Source organism: Myotis brandtii, unplaced genomic scaffold, assembly GCF_000412655.1.
Source record: "Myotis brandtii unplaced genomic scaffold, ASM41265v1 scaffold561, whole genome shotgun sequence".
Classification (NCBI taxonomy): Eukaryota; Metazoa; Chordata; class Mammalia; order Chiroptera; family Vespertilionidae; genus Myotis; species Myotis brandtii.
In genome coordinates, this window is record NW_005370085.1 from 275382 (window position 1) to 293764 (window position 18383).

General features: G+C 45.2%; 3 protein-coding genes across 7 annotated transcripts in view; 2 read left to right on the plus strand and 1 right to left on the minus strand.

Moving 5' to 3' along the window:
* Window positions 1-11946, plus strand: part of LOC102261717 (chromosome unknown open reading frame, human C15orf40) — a 37563-nt gene extending 25617 nt beyond the window's left edge. The window contains exons 5-6 of the mRNA XM_005878495.2: window positions 11573-11746; window positions 11856-11946. Of these exons, the coding sequence (XP_005878557.2) occupies window positions 11573-11683 (111 nt within the window). The 3' untranslated portion in view covers window positions 11684-11746; window positions 11856-11946. The remainder of the gene's footprint in view (window positions 1-11572; window positions 11747-11855) is intronic.
* Window positions 739-7761, minus strand: FAM103A1 (family with sequence similarity 103, member A1). 5 transcript variants are annotated; one of them, XM_014549607.1, is made up of 3 exons: window positions 7678-7761; window positions 2765-2943; window positions 739-1825 (listed from the first exon to the last, which is right to left on the minus strand). In XM_014549607.1, the coding sequence occupies exons 2-3, from the start codon at window positions 2932-2934 to the stop codon at window positions 1639-1641; spliced, it is 357 nt and encodes a 118-aa protein (XP_014405093.1). In that variant the 5' UTR covers window positions 2935-2943; window positions 7678-7761; the 3' UTR covers window positions 739-1638. The 5 variants fall into 5 exon arrangements, with proteins under 5 accessions (XP_014405093.1, XP_005878518.1, XP_014405094.1 ...); XM_005878456.2 differs by having other exon boundaries at window positions 7673-7747; XM_014549608.1 differs by having other exon boundaries at window positions 7669-7720.
* HOMER2 (homer scaffolding protein 2) overlaps window positions 11723-18383 on the plus strand; it is a 129991-nt gene continuing 123330 nt past the window's right edge. The window contains exons 1-2 of the mRNA XM_014549585.1: window positions 11723-11746; window positions 11887-11978. Of these exons, the coding sequence (XP_014405071.1) occupies window positions 11723-11746; window positions 11887-11978 (116 nt within the window). The remainder of the gene's footprint in view (window positions 11747-11886; window positions 11979-18383) is intronic.

Below are 18383 nucleotides of genomic sequence, written 5' to 3' on the forward strand. Positions count from 1 at the left end.
GAGTGTGGATGGGAGAGTTGGAAGGGGTCGACCTCAGCGAACATACCTCAAGCAGATTGAGGACGTTTTTAGCAAAGGCCAGCTTAGGAGTACCCTAATTCAGTTAAAAACAATGTACCTACCTATATAGTTTAAGTTTAAAAAATTTGGCTCTCAAAAGAAATCTCAATCGTTGTACTGTTGATATTTGGCTCTGTTGACAAATGAGTTTGCCGACCACTGCTCTAGGCTAAATAGGTGTAATGTGAAGACCTACCTTCATGGAGCAGCACTGGCTTGCTGCCTACAGATGTGATGAGAGGGCCAGAGGAAACCCTGAGTGTGAATATGTGGTTCATTAGAGCTTTCCCCAAAATGAGTTACCTCAGAGGATGGCTCTTCAGGAGCCGGAGAGACGGGGGAGAGTTGGATCCAGAGCATGGAGAAATGATACCTGGAGAAGTCGGCCTCAAGGGCCGAGAGCGGAATGCTAAGGGACAAGGCAGATTTAGGAAGTTGCCTTTTAATTCCTTCGACCTATGATGAAACTTGTACTTTTAATATTATTTTTAAACCAAATAAACTGTTTTCAGTGGACGTGAAGGACAGAGTAATAAAAAAGACAAAAACCCATCTCACCACATGAGTAGGCTAGCTGCCAAAACAGAGAGAAATTAATATTCTAAGTATTTTATTTAAATAAAACCATGTAATGGCCATTACAATTATTTGAAATATAATGATCACCCTGAAAGGACGTTACAGCATCACAGTGTTTAGAGAAGAGAATGCAGAAAGGTGCACATTTGAAAGTGATTATAACATTGTAAAATCAACCTACATTAAGTACCATAAAAGTAAGTAAAGTCAAATAATGCAACCTTATTTTACAAAAGATTGAAGAGGAAGGGGAATATTACAGTGTTTTTGTGACACTTTTATATAACGTATAAATTTTTACCTACTAGGTTTAGAGTTTGTATAAAATGATTGTGCCCTAATCCCACCCTAGATCATTAGATCAAGACACTACTCCTCAGGTGAAGATTAAAAATAAAAAGAGACCAAAATGATTGGGGAGCTGACTCATACCTAAAGAGTAATTAGGAAGTACCATAGTCACATAACAAGACCCAAAAAAGAAATATAACTACAGTTGCTTTACCTTCCAACTTCTGAAGTTAATGTACAACACATTACGATGAAGGATAGTTGTGCATTCACTAGTTCATTTTACCAGTCTCTCAAAATTTTAGGAATGAGCACATCCAAGTACATGGATACTTCCTTATATTACAAAGTAAAAGCAAGCATTTTCTATTTTAAAATTCCTATTTTATTTCTGTGTAAAACACAGACAGAACTGAAGGTCCAACAAGGAAAAGATATACCAAGTTCAAAGTACTATTAAGTCATGAAACGAAGAGTCTGAGGTAGAAGTCAAGCAATATAATCCACAACTTTTTTAGGGAAGTGTTTATTCCCAGCAACCATCCCATCTCTCCGGAAAGATCTTATTGTTTAAAAAATGTCTCAAGTTCCAAAAAATTAATTTATTTTCTAAAATCAGATGCAAAATGATGACCAACAGAAAATACGCGCAAATGTTTGTCTTGTTAACAAAGGACACAGTTTTACTAAAAGCTGCGGACATTTCTATCAGTAGTAGCCATAGGGAGGCCGTTGGTTGTAACCGTAGTTTCCATACTGGTGAGGGTGGTGAGGTTCTTGTCTGTGCTGCTGGTAATTGTTACCCCAGGGTCGTCCATGCCATTGATTGGATCGATTGTCACTTGGCCACCCCCGTCTGCCGTCCCTGCCTCTAAACTGTCTGTTATCTTGCAACCTACAACAACAACAACAGAATTATACTTGTCTTTTAAGAAAACACATGACAAATCTGTCCTGTTTGCATTTGACTTCTCAATCGAATACTTAATAAACAAAAGAAGAAAGAACATTTTTCTCTAGAGGATGCTATAGCACCAGTTATTAAAAACATTCTTAAGACTTAAATCATTCTTCTAGTGACATTGGACATGTTTTGCAGAGAAACAGGCAGACTACAACCCCAAACCCCAAACAATAGGCTAGTTTTCAATCAAACTAAAAACTATTCAATTGTTCAAAAACCACAGTATGGTAATTTATTCCTTCTATCTATTTTGAATTATTAAATAGAAGTAACTTCCACTGTATAAACTTTCTAAAATGAAACCAGAAACATTACCTTTTTATGGAATTGTATACAAAGATTTGTATAAGACTCTAGGTTTCTAAAGTATATTTGCATATAAAATATTAGTCCACAGAAGGAATGTTTAAAAAAACAATAACACACATAGGGACACACAATTGAACACTAAGGAAAAAATACATGGGCTGATAAAATATTAAAGCAAATATTTACCAGCCACTTAATTAGTGCCAGGCACTAGGTATATCATACTGAACAAAAACATTGGTCTGCTCAGCCGGCATGGTTCAGTGGTTGAGCGTTGACCTATGAACCAAGAGGTCACGGTTCAATTCCAGGTCAGGGCATATGCCCCGGTTGCAGGCTCGATCCCCAGTGTGGGGCATGCAGGAGGCAGCCAATCAATGATTTTGTCTCTATCGTTGATATTTCTCTCTCTCTCCCTCCCTCCCTCTCTGAAATCAAAGTATATATATTTTAAAAAAACACCACTGGTCCCTGCCCTCAGTGGTCTTCTGGACTAGCAGATTAAAGCTATTCTCTTCCGGATCAGCCATCTGCAATTCACTCTTCTGAAGTAGTACATACCAATTGCCTCTATTTCTTTGGCTCCCACCAGCTCTGCTATTCCAGTCCTCGACAATTGGAGGGGTCGCAGGAGGGCGTTTCAGGTACTCCTGGTATTCTTTGTCATCGTTTGTGAATCTACTGGCAAACATCTCTTCAAAATTTGGAACAGCTTCAGGAGTATCAGTCATTCTGAAATTCTGTACAGTTTTTAATATGTTTCTATTAGAATTTTTTTTTAAGTAACACTATGTTATCAGTGGAAAAACCAAGAAGTAAACAATTTCAGACAGGGTATTCTAGACATTCAATTGAGTATTTCTTGATTATTATAATACAGGTACTGTGCTAACCAGAATCATGGGATGCAAAGATGAACAATATATCATGGACTCTGCCCCCAAAGGGCTCTTAGTCTAGTAGAAGAAACAGATACGTTGTAAATATAAAGGGAGAAGTGAATATGAAGAGATGAAATTGGAAAAGTAGACAGTGGTCAAATTGTGAAAAACTTCGAATTCCAGACAACTTCGCACTTTCTCTGGTAAGCAATGGGGAATCATAGGTAGTTTAAGCAGGGAAGTCTCAAGAGCAAATTTAATACTTAGATCACTTTTCTAACAGGGTAGAGATAGACTAGCGAGATTAGACTAAATGCAGATTACTGCAATAATGCAGGTGACATGCTGAGGGCTTAATCTGAGGCAGGGACTGTGAGAGTAGTTGTAGAAGAATTTCAGGAGGCATTAATCACTGACTAGATGTTGGGAGGAGAAGAGGAAATAAAGGATAACTCCCATGCTTCTGGCTAAATGATTGGATAGGTTATGGTGCCATAGTAACTATAGAAAGAAGGATGGGTGAAGATATACACTTGAAGTTAGCTAAAGCACATACATCCTGCCCTAGCTGGTTTGGCTCAATAGATAGAGTGTTTGCCTGTGGACTGAAGGGTCCTGGTTTAGATTCTGGTCATGCCCAAATTGCGGGCTCGATGCCCAGTAATGGGCCTGCAGGAGGCAGCTGATCAATGATTCTCTGGCGCTCCCTCTCCCTTCCTCTCTGAAATAATGAAAAAAAAAAAAGTACATACATCCACTTGGGAGAGCAAGTTCAAAGTTAACTATTTGGGACTGAGAACTGGTTTGAAGATGAATATGGGGACAATAGCAAATTTGTTGGCGGTTAATGCTGTGAGAATGAATGGATTCCTCAGGAGTAGGAATAAGAAGAATACCAAAGAACAGAATCCTGGAGAACATCAACAGTAGAAGATAAAGAAGGGACAGGAGAACATCCTATATAATAAAAGGGCAACATGCAAATTGACCCTAACAGCAGAACGACTGGGAATGACTGGTCACTATGACACACACTTACCACCAGGGGGCAGACGCTCAATGCAGGAGCTGCCCCCTGGTGGTCAGTGTGCTCCCACAGGGGGAGCTCTGTTCGGAGCTGCCCCCTGGTGGTCAGTGTTCTCCCACAGGGGGAGTGCCACTCAGCCAGAAGCCCTGAGCTGTGCTCATGGCTGGTGAGCGCGGCGGCAGTGGCGGAAGTCTCTCCCACCTCCGTGGCAGTGCTAAGGATGTCTGACTGACGGCTTAGGTCCACTCGTGGGGAGTGGGCCTAAGCTGTCAGTCAGACACCCCTAGAGGGCGTCCCAGACTCAAGAGGGCACAGGCTGGGCTGAGGGACCCCCCCAACCCCAAATGCACAAATTTTTGTGCACTGGGTCTCTAGTACACTGATAAAGACACACACAGATAAGAACCAGAAGAGATCACAGAAGGCGAGGATAAAAAAGTGAATGGTCATCAGTTGAATAGTACAGTGACAGAACCAGGAAGAGAAAATTAATTGGGTTTAGCCATTAGGAGGTGATTATTTTAGAGAAGTACAAATTGAAGGAGGATTACAATTAATGGAGAAGTAATTGGAAGGTAAGGAAGTAGAAATCTACACTGATTATAGGCTTAAGCTTTCAGGAGCTTGACTGAAAAAAGGAATAAAAGACAGGGTCATGGTTAAGGGGTTACTGGAAGCCTAGCTCTTATTTCTCCCAGGATAAAATACCCGAGATTATTTAAAGGAAGAGAAAAAAAGAGCTAATTTTTAAAAAATGCAAAATCTAGAGTAGGCATTTGAGGATGCTATCCAATGTATTCTTGTCCCAGATTCGCTGACGAATGAAAAGTAACTACTATAAATGTTGTCTAATGTCTATAAGAACTGCAATCTGGTCCTGGCCGGTTTGGCTCTACGGATAAAGCGTAGGCCTGTGAACTGAAGGGTCCCGGTTTTGATTCCCATCAAGGGCACATGCCCCGGGTTGCGGTCTCCATCCCCAGAAGGAGGCGTGCGGGAGGCAGCTGATCAATGATTCTCTCATCACTGATGTTTCTATCTCTCTCTCCCTCTCCCTTCCTCTTTGAAATCAATAAAAAAATATATTTTTTTAAAAAAACCCTGCAATCTGTATCAGCTGGGTTTTCCTGGACAATTATGGATTCACTCAATAACCCACATTTTCAGAGAGCCCTCTGCATCTAAGAAAAGGTTTGGCTTAGGCTGCACAGGCCTAATTCTTGAAAAACCAGGGGACAAAGAGTTCACTTCTTTTCCTCTTCACCCAGATCCTGGCAGCCAACCCTCGCAGGATTCTGTAGGTGGACCTCACCTCTCGTCGTCTTCAACCAAACAGAGTCAGTATTCCCATCCTCTACCTGTCCCAGCCCAAACCCACCTCTTTGCTCTTTCCCTCAAGACTCCTAAAACCTGTTGTCTGATTCGGGGCACCTGGGACATCATGCTAAAACTTTAAACCCAAAATCTCCCTCTTATCTGACATCCCCAAATTTATTTTTCTTCCTGTATTTTAATGTATATGACACAGTCTTTGACGAAAAGATGTGATATTGGCAAATGGCTGCTTCATTCGTTGGTCTTTTCCCCCAAATCCCTCCAAACATGCAAATACTCATAATACTACCTTCATCCCAACAAAATTAGAATGAAATTATTGCTCGGGTGCAAGAAACAGAGATGTTTTACCTTTCAGGCTACTGCTGTCTTAGCGAGTATGCCTATTAAACACCAGACTTTCCATGTGTCTGGGATTGGCAAACTGCTGTCAAAATCTCAAATCCAAGGGATGATTTAGAATAAATTCTGCTAATTAAAATTCATGTCTGAGTTTCTATAGGGATCACAGAAATCATCAGAAAGATGGCCCATACCTAACCAGATGGGCAGTAAGAATCCTAAGGCAAGGCAAATGTGCCGTTCTATTTTTATGTTCTCCCACAAGTAAACATATTTAGCATTACTCATGAGAATGAAATTTAAATAGGATGTTATTTACCCATGTTACCGCAAGAAATTTAATTAAGATAAAAAAACAAATAGAATTTCAATTGATCCAGGCTTTACTTATCCCCGGGATTTGAGGCTGTGCTGTTTAATGTTTAGGTTGTCTAGATCCGTGGGAGGGAAAACAAAACAAAACGTGACTCTCACACTGACTGGTTTGGCTCAGTGGATAGAGCGCGGCCTGTGGAGTGAAGGGTCCCGGGTTCGATTCTGGTCAAGGGCATGTACCTTGGTTGCGGGCACATCCCCAGTAGGGGGTGTGCAGGAGGCAGCTGATCAATGTTTCTCTCTCATTGATGTTTCTAACTCTCTATCCCTCTCCCTTCCTCTCTGTAAAAAAAAATCAGTAAAATGTATTTTTAAAAAAACGTGACTCTCAAGAAAACCCTCAAAAGCGGTGGGTGGTGGGTAGGGGCCATAAGGGCTTCAGTTAATTGAGGGGTTGGATTAAATATGCTCTCAAGTCTTCCAACGCTAACTCGAGAGTACGTGCTAGCGAGGCCCTCGCCCATTTAGCTCAGCGGATTGAGCGCTGGCTCGCAGACCAAAGGGTCCTGGGTTCCCTTCGATTCCGGTCAAGGGCAGGTACCTTGGCTGCAGGCTCCTCCCCTGCGACCAGGAGGCAACCAATAGCTGTGTTCCTCTCACATCATGTTTCTCTCTGTCTTTCCCTCTCTCTTCCACTCTCCCTAAAAGTCAACGGGAACAAATCCTCGCGGGGAGAATGAACAAAACCAACCAAGTGCGAGCGAAGAGCTAGAATCTATCAGCCGTGGGCAAACTACGGCCCGCGGGCCGGATCCGGCCCGTTTGAAATGAATAAAACTAAAAAAAAAAAGACCGTACCCTTTTATGTAATGATGTTTACTTTGAATTTATATTAGTTCACACAAACACTCCATCCATGCTTTTGTTCCGGCCCTCCGGTCCAGTTTAGGAACCCATTGTGGCCCTCGAGTCAAAAAGTTTGCCCACCCCTCTAGCCGCTAGATGATGACACGAAGGCGTGTCCTCGGGGCCTGCAACGCCAATGAGCCAGCTCCAGCACGAGCAACAACTTCACGTTCTTGCCCGATGAAATAAAAGCGCACTGCCTTTCAGATCTGTGCCCCAACATTAGTTTATTTACCACAAATAAAACCACACCGAGCTCTTCTGGCTGCAGGCGGCTACCCTGGAAAGGACTCACCAGAACGGGGTTGCGCTGCCCCAGGAGGTGAGACAGAGCAAGGTAAGGACTGGAAACCACCGCGATGGCCACTCCCCCGCAAAGCCCAACGGAGCCGGTCTCCCAAGGGCGCACCGTGGACGTCCAGCGCGGAGGAAACGACTGGCCGTGAAGGGTAAGGGGCTTCCGATCTGGCGAAAGCGCCCGGACCTGGAACCGCAGACCGGGGACACGGCGGCTCGACCGCCTCCCTCCTTCCCGGCGCTCAAACTGGCAACTCACCCGCCCAGCGCGGTGTCGCCTCAGCTCGGGCCGAGCTCGGCGGGCGAAACGCGCAGGAAACCCCCCTCCGGCCCCTAACGCGTCAGAGCGACTCCACACTCACCCACCTCACCTCTCCTAGGCAGCGGAGCCACTCCTGTCAGACGGAATCCGACAGCCCCCTGACTTCCGCTTCCGGCGAGCTCCGCGCAGGCGCGCCTGTCAAGTCTCGCGATAGGTGGGGCTCGGCGTGTGGCGCTTTCACAGTTGAACCGTTGGCGGAGCAAACCGCCGAACGCGACTCTCTTACGATGATGGGCCCCGTGCGCTCGGCGCCTGCCCCGCGCCCGTGCAGGAAAAGACGTCGCCGGGTATTAAGTCCCCGTGACTGGGAGCCGGTGGCGGGTAGGGTCGGAGGTTGGGAACTCTGCAGAGAAGGGAGGGAAAGGCTGCTTCCGGCAGGACTCCAGGCTGAGCGGTGGCTTCAGGGACGCGGTGCCTTCACCTCCTGCCAGGTTGGGCCTCGGCCGTAAGAGTTCATAGTCCCTTTCGTAGGTGTTTTTGCCCAAACATCCCACCCCCACCCCACCCTCTTCAGCCTAATTCGTCAGGACCCAGCAGCCTCCAAGGGGCTTGGCCAATTTCTTCTCCAATGCTCTGCAGGTGTATGTATACACGCTGAATACCCCAAACATGATTTAGCCTCTTTTAAAAAAATAATAATAATAAATAATATAACCCTAACCGGTTTGGCTCAGTGGATAGAGCATCGGCCTGCGGACTCAAGGGTCCCAGGTTCGATTCCGGTCAAGGGCATGTGCCTTGGTTTCGGGCACATCCCTAGTGGGGGGCGTGCAGGAGGCAGCTGATCGATGTTTCTCTCTCATCAATGTTTCTAACTATCCCTCTCCCTTCCTCTCTGTAAAAAATCAATAAAATATATTTAAAAATATATATTTTTGATTTCAGAGAGGAAGGGAGAAGAGAGAGACAGAAACGTTGATGGCTGCCTCCCGCACGCCCCCTACTGGGGATCGAGCCGTCGAGCCCGCAACGGGACATGTGCCCTTGGCCGGAATGGAACCCAGGACCCTTCAGTCTGCAGGCCCACGATTTATCCACTGAGCCACACCAGCGAGGGCATGACTTGGCCTCTTACCTCCCCAATGGCTGTCCGGACTGTGCACCCTTTTTGTTAATACTAGCACCAGTTTCCAGCGTGGATACAGGAATGTCAGTACCCGCTGCCATTTATTTCCTTTCTTGCGCCCGTCAGTGACTAAATTATGTCGGTTCTGCCCCAGCAGTAGTTCTGACATCCACCCATGTTACCCGCTGCTTCCCCCTAATCCAGTGGTTCTCAACCTTCTGGCCCTTTAAATACAGTTCCTCATGTTGTGACCCAACCATAAAATTGTTTTTGTTGCTACTTCGTAACTGTAATGTTGCTACTGTTATGAATCGTCATGTAAATATCTGATATGCAGGAGGGTCTTAGGCGACCCCTGTGAAAGGGTCGTTCGACCGCCAAAGGGGTCGCGACCCACAGGTTGAGAACCGCTACCAGAGTTCCCGTCATCATCCCCTGAACACTGGAAATGCAGCACCTCAGCGAGGCCCTTCCTCCAGCCCACGCCCTACCAGCCCATCTCGCCTGCAGCTGCCGTGGTTTAATCAAGCACAGCTCTGATCCAAAATCACCGGCTCCCTGTTGTCCGTAGATTAAAGGCCAAAGTTATTACCTTGGAGGCAAAACTTTATTTCCTGCTGTTCCCCTTTCATTCTCCCTTTGCCCATAACACCGATACTTCACCCGTTCAGTTCTTACCACTTTCTAACTTAAAGCTGAAATTATTTACATACAAGTCTTCCCCTCCCTCCATTGGACTTTAAACAGACTTCTATTTGATTCATTTCTGGATCCTGCAGCGTGTGACATTGTGCTTTGTGTAAAGGAAGCACTCAGTAAATGTTATAGAAACATTAACCTAGCAACAGTGTACAGGATCGTAAGGACGGGCAGATAGGATAGTCTTGATGCTGGGTAGTAAAGGGGAGAGCGGGAAGACCAAGGTCACAATAATTGGATACTATTATCCTTAGTCACAGAGCAGACCATGGGAGAAAAGGATTAGGAGGAATCAGGGAAGATTCCCAATTCCTTAAGGCTGGGAATTTGGGACTGAGGATAAGTTGGTTTTAAAGCAAAAATGAGCTCAGAGCTCCAAAAGATTTGTACAATTTGAGATGGTAGTGATCTGTCCAAAAGAAAAATTTTAGGGGGTTGTTAGAAATACAGAACTGGCCCGGCTGGCATGGCTCAGTGGTTGAGCATCGACCTACGAACCAGGAAATCATGGTTCGATTCCCGGTCGGGGCACATGCCCGGGTTTCGGGCTCCATCCCCAGTAGGGGGCATGCAGGAGGTAGCTGATCAATGATTCTCTCGTCATTGATGTTTCTATCCCTCTCCCTTTCTGAAATCAATAAAAAATATATATTAAAAAAAGAAATATAGAACTGAAGCTGAAGAAAGAAAGGTTGTAAATGTATGAGTCATCCATGAGACAAAAGGGTTGAAATCAGTGTGTTATGATCTTTCCCACAGGAGAAGTATTTATAGAGAAAAGCAGAAGGCCAAGGCCTACGCCTCAGGAAATGTTCATATTTAAGAGGCAGGAATAGGAAATGTAAACTTGAAGAGAAGATTGGAATAAATGTGTGGGTAGCAATGTAGCAATAGAAAAACTCAGGAAGATGCTTCCCAGCCTAGTAACAGGAGACACAGGTATCAGGAAAAAGGAGAGTGACTGAAGGCCAGCTTGTGATGGCATTATTTCTAGGTAATTGGGACTTACACAGAAAAGTGTGTATTTCTTTTCTTTTAATTCATAAATGGCACTTGGGAGCTTGGCTTCTGGGAGTTTCTGTGAAAAATTCTAGGTATTCCAGCCAATTTTCAAATGAAACTATTTTTGTCCATAATGTTCTCTCATATTATGGTATTTTATCAGTTATTCCATCTCATTTTCTGAGAGATAATCTGTTCCACGGATAGAAATTTTCCAGATAACTGACTCTTAGCCTTTAAACATCAAAAACATTTTCATTGGAACCATTTTTTTTAAAAAAAATAGATTTTATTGATTTTTTAGAGAGGAAGGGAGAGGGAAAGAGAGTTAGAAACATCGATGAGAGAGAAACATCGACCAGCTGCCTCCTGCACACCCCCCACTGGGGATGTGCCTGCAACCAAGGTACATGCCCTTGACCAGAATCGAACCTGGGACCCTTGAGTCCGCAGGCCGATGCTCTATCCACTGAACCAAACTGGTTAGGGCGGAACCATTTTTAAAAAAATATTTATGTTTTTGGAGAGAGAGGAAGGGAGAGGGAGAGAAAAAGAGAAACATTGACGGATCGGCTGCCTCCTGCGTGCCACTTGCCAGGGATTGAGTCCACAGCCTGGGCATGTGGCCCTGACTGGGAATTGCACCAGCAACCTTTTGGTGCACAGGACAGCGCTCCACCAACTGAGCCACACCAGCCAGGGCTGGAACCACTTTTGATGGAAGTATACATAGAATGTAGTACTTAATTTTATGCCAAAACCAGAGTATTTTAATGCTCTGGTTTGGGCATAAATTGATCTTTGCTTGGCAACTCAAGGTCATTGTTATCATCAGTTATGATATTCTGCGCTCCACCAACTGAGCCACACCAGCCGGGGCTGGAACCACTTTTGATGGAAGTATACATAGAATGTAGTACTTACTTTTATGCCAAAACCAGAGTATTTTAATGCTCTGGTTTGGGCATAAATTGATCTTTGCTTGGCAACTCAAGGTCATTGTTATCATCAGTTATGATATTCTGCTGCAGAGTAATGTCCTTGGGCCTGTTGATGCACATGCAGAAGATTGCCCGTTGTCAGTTGACTTTGCTATCCCTGTTACTTAGCGCTACATCTCAGTGTTTTTTCTTCTAGCCACTTCATAAATTAACTTAATTTTATCCATGCTTTTAAGCCTCACTTTGACCCAGGGATCTGGAGGTGGAGTAGACCACCAGTAGGCCTGGCGAATCCTGGCATGGAAAGAGCCCTGCTTTCAGAGGCAGCGAGGGACCTTGGACAATGACCAGTTTAAAGATGGTTAAACTGAGGCTGAGGAGGGCATATGATTTATTCAAGGGCACAGCTGGTAAGTGGCAGCAGGACTTTGATCAAGCCTGATACTTCCAAAGGCCTTGCTTTTTCCTCGGTGAAGCACTGTTTTTCTCCTTTTCGTTTCCTACTCCACACATCTTTAGCCACGCTAAGCGACTTTACTGCGGCTGACAGCCCGGGCTCTCCGACTGCACAGTGGGAGTGGACCCCCGGAAGGCAGAGGCTCTGTTCCGGCAGCTTCTCCACCAGGAAGTGAACTCCACAAGGTACCTGTCTCCTCACATTGCGCCTCTTTGAAAAATCCTCTTGAAGGTACATCTCATAGGTAGGACCCAGGTCATATGGCTGATCCCTAGCTCGTGATAGAGTTCTTGTATCTTACATAAAGTTCTTGTATCTTGTATCTAAGAAAATATTTCAGGTTATATGAGGCATTGGTTTAATTAATCCTCGCCCAAGGATATTTTTTCCCCCCATTGATTTTTAGGGAGAATGGGAGAGAGAGGGAAAGACAGAGAAACATCAATGTGAGAGATACACATTGATGGGTTGCCTCCTGCACAAGCCCCTATCAGGGCCCAGGCCGGGGAGGAGCCTGCAACCAAGGTACCTGCCCTTGACCGGAATCGAACCTAAGACCCTTTGGTCAGCAGGCTAACGCTCTATCCACTGAGCCAAACTGGCTAGGGCTGTGAGGCATTGGTTTGGATTCACATCTGTACTCCCGTGGCTCTGGTTACATGGATTTGTTTTGAACAGATTCTACAAGATTTTAATCCAGTTCTCTACCTCGGTGTCATCCTCCCACATAAGGAGTTCTTTGTGTCAGGGACTACTTTCAGGAGAGTGCAGGAAGCAAGCCAGTGCTGGTTACCAGTTTCTTTGCTGCCTGAGTATTACTGTTTACCATAGAAGCCAGTTATTATTGTTGAAGAAATCACAGAAGGGAAGATGAACAATCTTGGGGAAGAAAAAGCCGTGAATTGGGCTTAATGGGTTGGAACCAGTCGTTTCCTATTCTAAAATCTGTGATTGTGGTCTGAAGGTATTTTCCTCTCCTTTTCCCTAATGTTTGTTACATCAATAATGACACAAACTATGTTTTCCAAGGGGAAGCGATTTGGACTTGAGTTACACAATATCTGCCGATTTCTATTTCATTTGGCAGGGCCCATCCAAAGCAAATAATGGTACTAATATTTATGTCCTTCCTTCACTTTTTGTGGCCACTTGATATGCTCCATGGGCTGGCTGTAGTAATCTACTTCAGTACCTTGATCCGACCCACCTCTTCATCAAATATGTTGCAGTGAGAAGGGACCTTGGACATGGGCAGAGAGGCCAAGAGACTTGTCCAGAATTTCCTCCCAACCACTCCTTCCCCCATACTGCCAATATCTCTCCTCCAGGTAATTTTCCAGAATCTTCTTCACTGAAGCGATCATCACAGTTTGCGTGTTAAAAAGCATTCTCTAAGCCAGTGGTTCTCAACCTTCCTAAAGCCGCGACCCGTTAGTACAGTTGATGATGTTGGGGTGACCCCCCAATTTCATTGTTACAAATTGAACATAATTAAAGCATAGTGATTAATCACAAAAACAATATGTAATTATATATGTGTTTTCTGATGGTCTTAGGCGACCCCTGTGAAAGGGTCGTTCGACCCCCAAAGGGGTCGCGACCCACAGGTTGAGAACCGCTGCCTAAGCACTCTGAAGTGGCATGACTAAGTCAGAATCCTGATCTGAGAGTGAGCTTCTGCCGTCGTCCCCATTCTAGAGGGAAAAGTCTTCTGGGTCTCAGTCCAGGTTCTTGGCAAGTTTATTTTCCTTGGTGACAGGCGGCCTGTTCTACATGTGTGTGAAGCCAGCCTTGCCTAGTAATCTTAATTTTTATTACCTACTTATTTATTTTTAAAAAATAATTCTTTATCATTGCAAGTGTTACATACGTCCCTTTTGCCTATAGTCTTTTAAAGGGAAGTACAAAAAGCCCCATTTAGAAAAAGGCATTCAAGGGATGCAAGGTATCTTCAACGTAAGTGAGTGTAGCAGAGGGAATAGAAGGAGTACCAGGCAAGGAGTCCAGACACTGGACTGACTCCCTGTGGGCAGTTGCTGGAGGAGATCGCTGAGGGGATGTGACCAGCGGTTGACACGGGAGCTGGACCCACAGTCTGAGGCTCCTCACCTCCTCCCCTGTCCTTGGAGCATATGTTCTGACCACCGCCCCCACAGCCAGAGCCATTTTCAAGGACACAGCTGTGAGGGAGGGAGCTGTTGGTGAGACCATCTGGACGGAACCCAGTGAAGGCCTCTGTATAAACTTATAGGATTCGGGTGGGTGGTGCAGAGATCTGCTCATCTTGCAGTTGCCCATGACAAGCCTCGTATGTAAGTTACCTGGTTTATTAAAACCACCACGGCCCTAGCCGGTTTGGCTCAGTGGATAGAGCGTCAGCTGCAGACTGAAGGGTCCCGGGTTGGATGCCATTTCGGTCAAGGGCACATGCTCACGTTTCGGGCTCGATCCCCAGTGTGGGGCTTGCAGGAGGCAGCCAATCAATGATTCTCTCTCATCACTGATGTTTCTATCCCTCCCTCTCCCTTCCTCTCTGAAATCAATAAAAATATTAAAAAGACACACACACAAAAAAAACCACCACCAATATGGTATGATCTACCTCTTTTTTCATCTTTCCTTCCCCTCACTGTATGGGAGCCAGTTTGCAAACCGACAATTATGCAAGTCACCACCCACCCCTCTGGGCCTTCTTTTTTTCACTTAGTTTCCTATTTCACAGATAAAATTGAGGCTCTGGCATCAATTCCCTCGGTTTCCCAATCCCATCCCTACAGTGTGACCTCTTTCTGACCCCTTTCACCTTTTGTCTTTCAATCTGCTGCTGTGTGTCTTTGGCCGGTGCGCTCACTATTCTTCTGGGCGTTGGTCCTGCAGTTATTCCTTCTCTCTTCTCTGTTTTCAACTCTCCCTCTTTCCTGGCTCCTCCCACCCCCACCCCCACCATGTAAGTTTGCTCAAGTTTCTCCAGTCTCAAAACAAAACCGATACCCTGCCCTCAATCCCGTGTCCTCCTCCAAGTATCTCAGATCTCCTTTCTCCGCACCGGGAGTCTCTTAACAAAGAGCAGGGTCCCCTCCCCCTTCCTGTCCAGTGCAGCCTTGCTCTTGCCCTCAGACAGGCCACTGAAACCTCTGTGGCAAAGTTCACTAGGGCAGAGTTGAACTAGGGCCAAATTCAGCGATCGTTTGTCTCAAATCTTCCGTTTATGTAATATCTTCAGTTTATTTAACTCGCGATTCTCCTCTGCCCTGGGTCACTATTTCTTCTCTATCTCTTTCTCTCTGGCCAACTCCTCATTCCCTTGCTTGTTCCTAAACTTTGGCGTCCCCGTGGCCCATCTACACTCTCCTTACGTTACCTATACAGACTCAGTCTCTTTTATGGCTTCCAGCTCTGTGCTGATGACTCCAGCCATCCATGATACCCGAGCTTCAGACTCAAATATTCCTGCTTACTAGAAATTTCTATCCGGATGTCCGACAGGCCTCTCCAGCACATGTGTAAATGTGATGTGTGTTCACCTTTCTTCCTGAACCTGTTCATCCATCTCTATCTACATTTTCAAAGAATGCTTCCTTCTCGTTACCCACCCCAGAAACCTGGTAGCCATCCTGGACTCCGCCCTCTCTCATCCCTCACACCCAGTCCCTCCCCAGGTCCTGTGGACTTCAGCTCCTGACCATTCCTTCTGAGGCCACTCCTCTCATTTCCTCCCACCACTCTTAGTTCTTTTATCTCTTCTCCTGTAGACCATGGGCTCCAACGGGTCCCTGTAGCCAGCTTTGCTCCCCTGCAGACCCTCTCTGTCCTGCTAGTTGAGGGTTTTGCTTTAATTGTTATAAGCCCAAGCTGGTTTGGCTCAGTGGATAGAGTGTCGGCCTTCGGACTGAAAGCTCCCAGGTTCGATTCCAGTCAAGGGTACATGTCCTGGTTGCAGGCTCGTCCAGGTAAGGGGCGTGCGGGAGGTGGCCGATCAATGATTCTCTCTCATTCCTCTCCTTTCCTCTCTGAAATCAATGCAGATATATATATATTTTTAAAAATTGATATAAAACACACAGAGCTCTAGCCGGTTTGGCTCAGTGGATAGAGCATTGGCCTAAGGACCAAAGGGTACCGGGCTTCGATTCCGGTAAAGGGTACATACCTTGCCTGCGGGCTCCTCCCCGGCTTGGGCCCTGGTTGGGGCGTGTGCAGGAGGCAACCAATCGATGTGTTTCTCTCACATCGATATTTCTCTCTGTCTTCCCCTCTCTCTTCCACTCTCCCTAAAAATCAATGGAAAAATATCCTCGGGTGAGGATTAAAAAATAAATAAAACACACAGAAAAGAATTGAAAATATAACCAGTTCTTGTGTATATGCCCAGCTGGGAGTAGGTTCTTTCTAAAACACAAACTTGACATCTATCCCTTGATCTATCCACCTTCCTAATTGCTTCTAGGATACACTCTAAACTCCTCAGTATAGAATTACAGCCTGTTAAGATTTAGTTCTGTCCTATCTGTGTAGCTTCATCTCCTGCCACTCTCCCCAGTGAAATGCACAGCCATATCCAAGTGTTTCAGGTTCCTGGGAGAGTCCCTGTTGTGCTGTATACCAGGTACATGCTGTTCCTTCTGTTGGCAGTGTCCTCCCCTCTCTGGGCCACTTGATAAATCTTAGCCTATCGTGTGATCTTCAGGCGGCCTTCCATAATACACCCCCCCCCTTTGTCCCCACCTCCAATTAGAACTGAATATTTTTTCCTTTTGCTTTTATTTATTTATTTATGTATTTATTTATTTATTTTTAATCCTTACCCGAGGATATTTTTCCATTGATTTTTAGAGGGAGTGGAAGAGAGAGGGAAAGACAGAGAGAAACATCGATGCGAGAGAAACACATCGATTGGTTGCCTCATGCATGAGCCCTGGCCAGGGCCCGGGCCAGGAGGAGCCTGCAACCATGGCATGTGCCCTTGACCGGAATTGAACCCAGGACCCTTCAGTCCACAGGCTGACGCTCTATCCACTGAGCCAAACCAGCTAGGGTTGAATATTTTTTCTTTACATCTCCCCCCCCTTTTCCCCCCCTTTATATCTTTAACACATATAGTCACATGTTCATCGCAATGTATTGTAATTTGTTTACATCCAGCTGAATGATAAAGTCCTTGAGAGTGAGGCTGTGTCTTTTACTTCTTTGGCAGTTAGCATTGAGTCTGGCAACGTGATGCATAGCTGGCGTTCAGTAAATGGTTATTGATCTGCCTCCCACCTTCCTCTCCAGTTTTATGTTTGACTAATCTTTTCCCACTCAGTAAACACTCAACCATGTACTCTCAGCTCCCCTCCTGTGCACAGCATCTGTGTTCCCCGGGCACCCCTTCATCGCGGCGCCACTTTATTGAATCTGTCTGTATTCATGTTCATCGTCCTGGCTGGGATGTCTGTGCCAGGAGTCGAGGGACCGCGTGTGATGTCCCTGCATCTCCAGCACCTCGTGCGGGGCTCACACCCCCCAGGCAGTGCAGCAGCGTTTGTGAACATATGAATGAAGGACTCAGACTTGCTGACGTCTCCATCTTCCAACTCCAAACTGTATGCTCTGAGGTTCCAGGAATCGTGACGTAACCTAGACGTTTTCTCACAGTAGATGATCAGAACAGTTGAAAGCCGACTCACACAGTTGGCAGCTATGAAGGTAAACATTTAAGAAAGTGAGTCAGAGGAAGGTGAATCCTCCGACAGGATTGGACACATGGGCAGTGAGTGTGTCCAAGTTATCTCGGGCACCCCCTCTGCACCCGATGGCGGCTCCCATATGTTCCCTCGGGTGGCACATGTGCCCTGAGAGCTTCTCAGGAAGGTGTCTGACAACCCTCATGACTAAACTGGCTAGAAATGAGCTGAAAACACATTACTTCTCTGCAGCGAAAATTACTGTTTTTCCCATTAGTCTTTCACTTTAATTTGCTCATTTTTTTTGTCAACTAAACACAAAATATAGTAATTTATATTTTATTTCTGTTCACACAGAATTCTAGAGAAAACCCTCATCTACACACTCTCTTAGGATTTGTGACCTTATTTTTTCACTCCGCAAGTATTTATCAATATCTAGTGTATTCCTGGCTTAATGTTAGCGGAGTAAAGAGAATTAAAAACAAAAACAAGGAACACATATTTTAAAGTCTACTTGGAAGAGTCAAGTAGAAGATAGTGATGATGTAGCTTATTTTTTCACTCCGCAAGTATTTATCAATATCCAGTATATTCCTAGGCTTAATGTTGGTGGAGTAAAGAGAATTAAAAACAAAACAAAAACAAGGAACACATATTTTAAAGCCTACTTGGAAGAGTCAAGTAGAAGATAGTGATGATGTAGCATGTATTATGTAAAATAGTACATGGTAATCCAGTGGAGTGTGGGAAAAGGTGATTCCAGCTTAACTACAGAGACTTCAGTGAGGGGAAAAACCAGAGCCCAGTGACATGAACCAGGAGAAAATTAAGGAAGGTGGTGAATCTCCAACAGGCAGGCACACACATATATGCACATGCGCGCAGACACATACACACACACACATACACACACACACACCC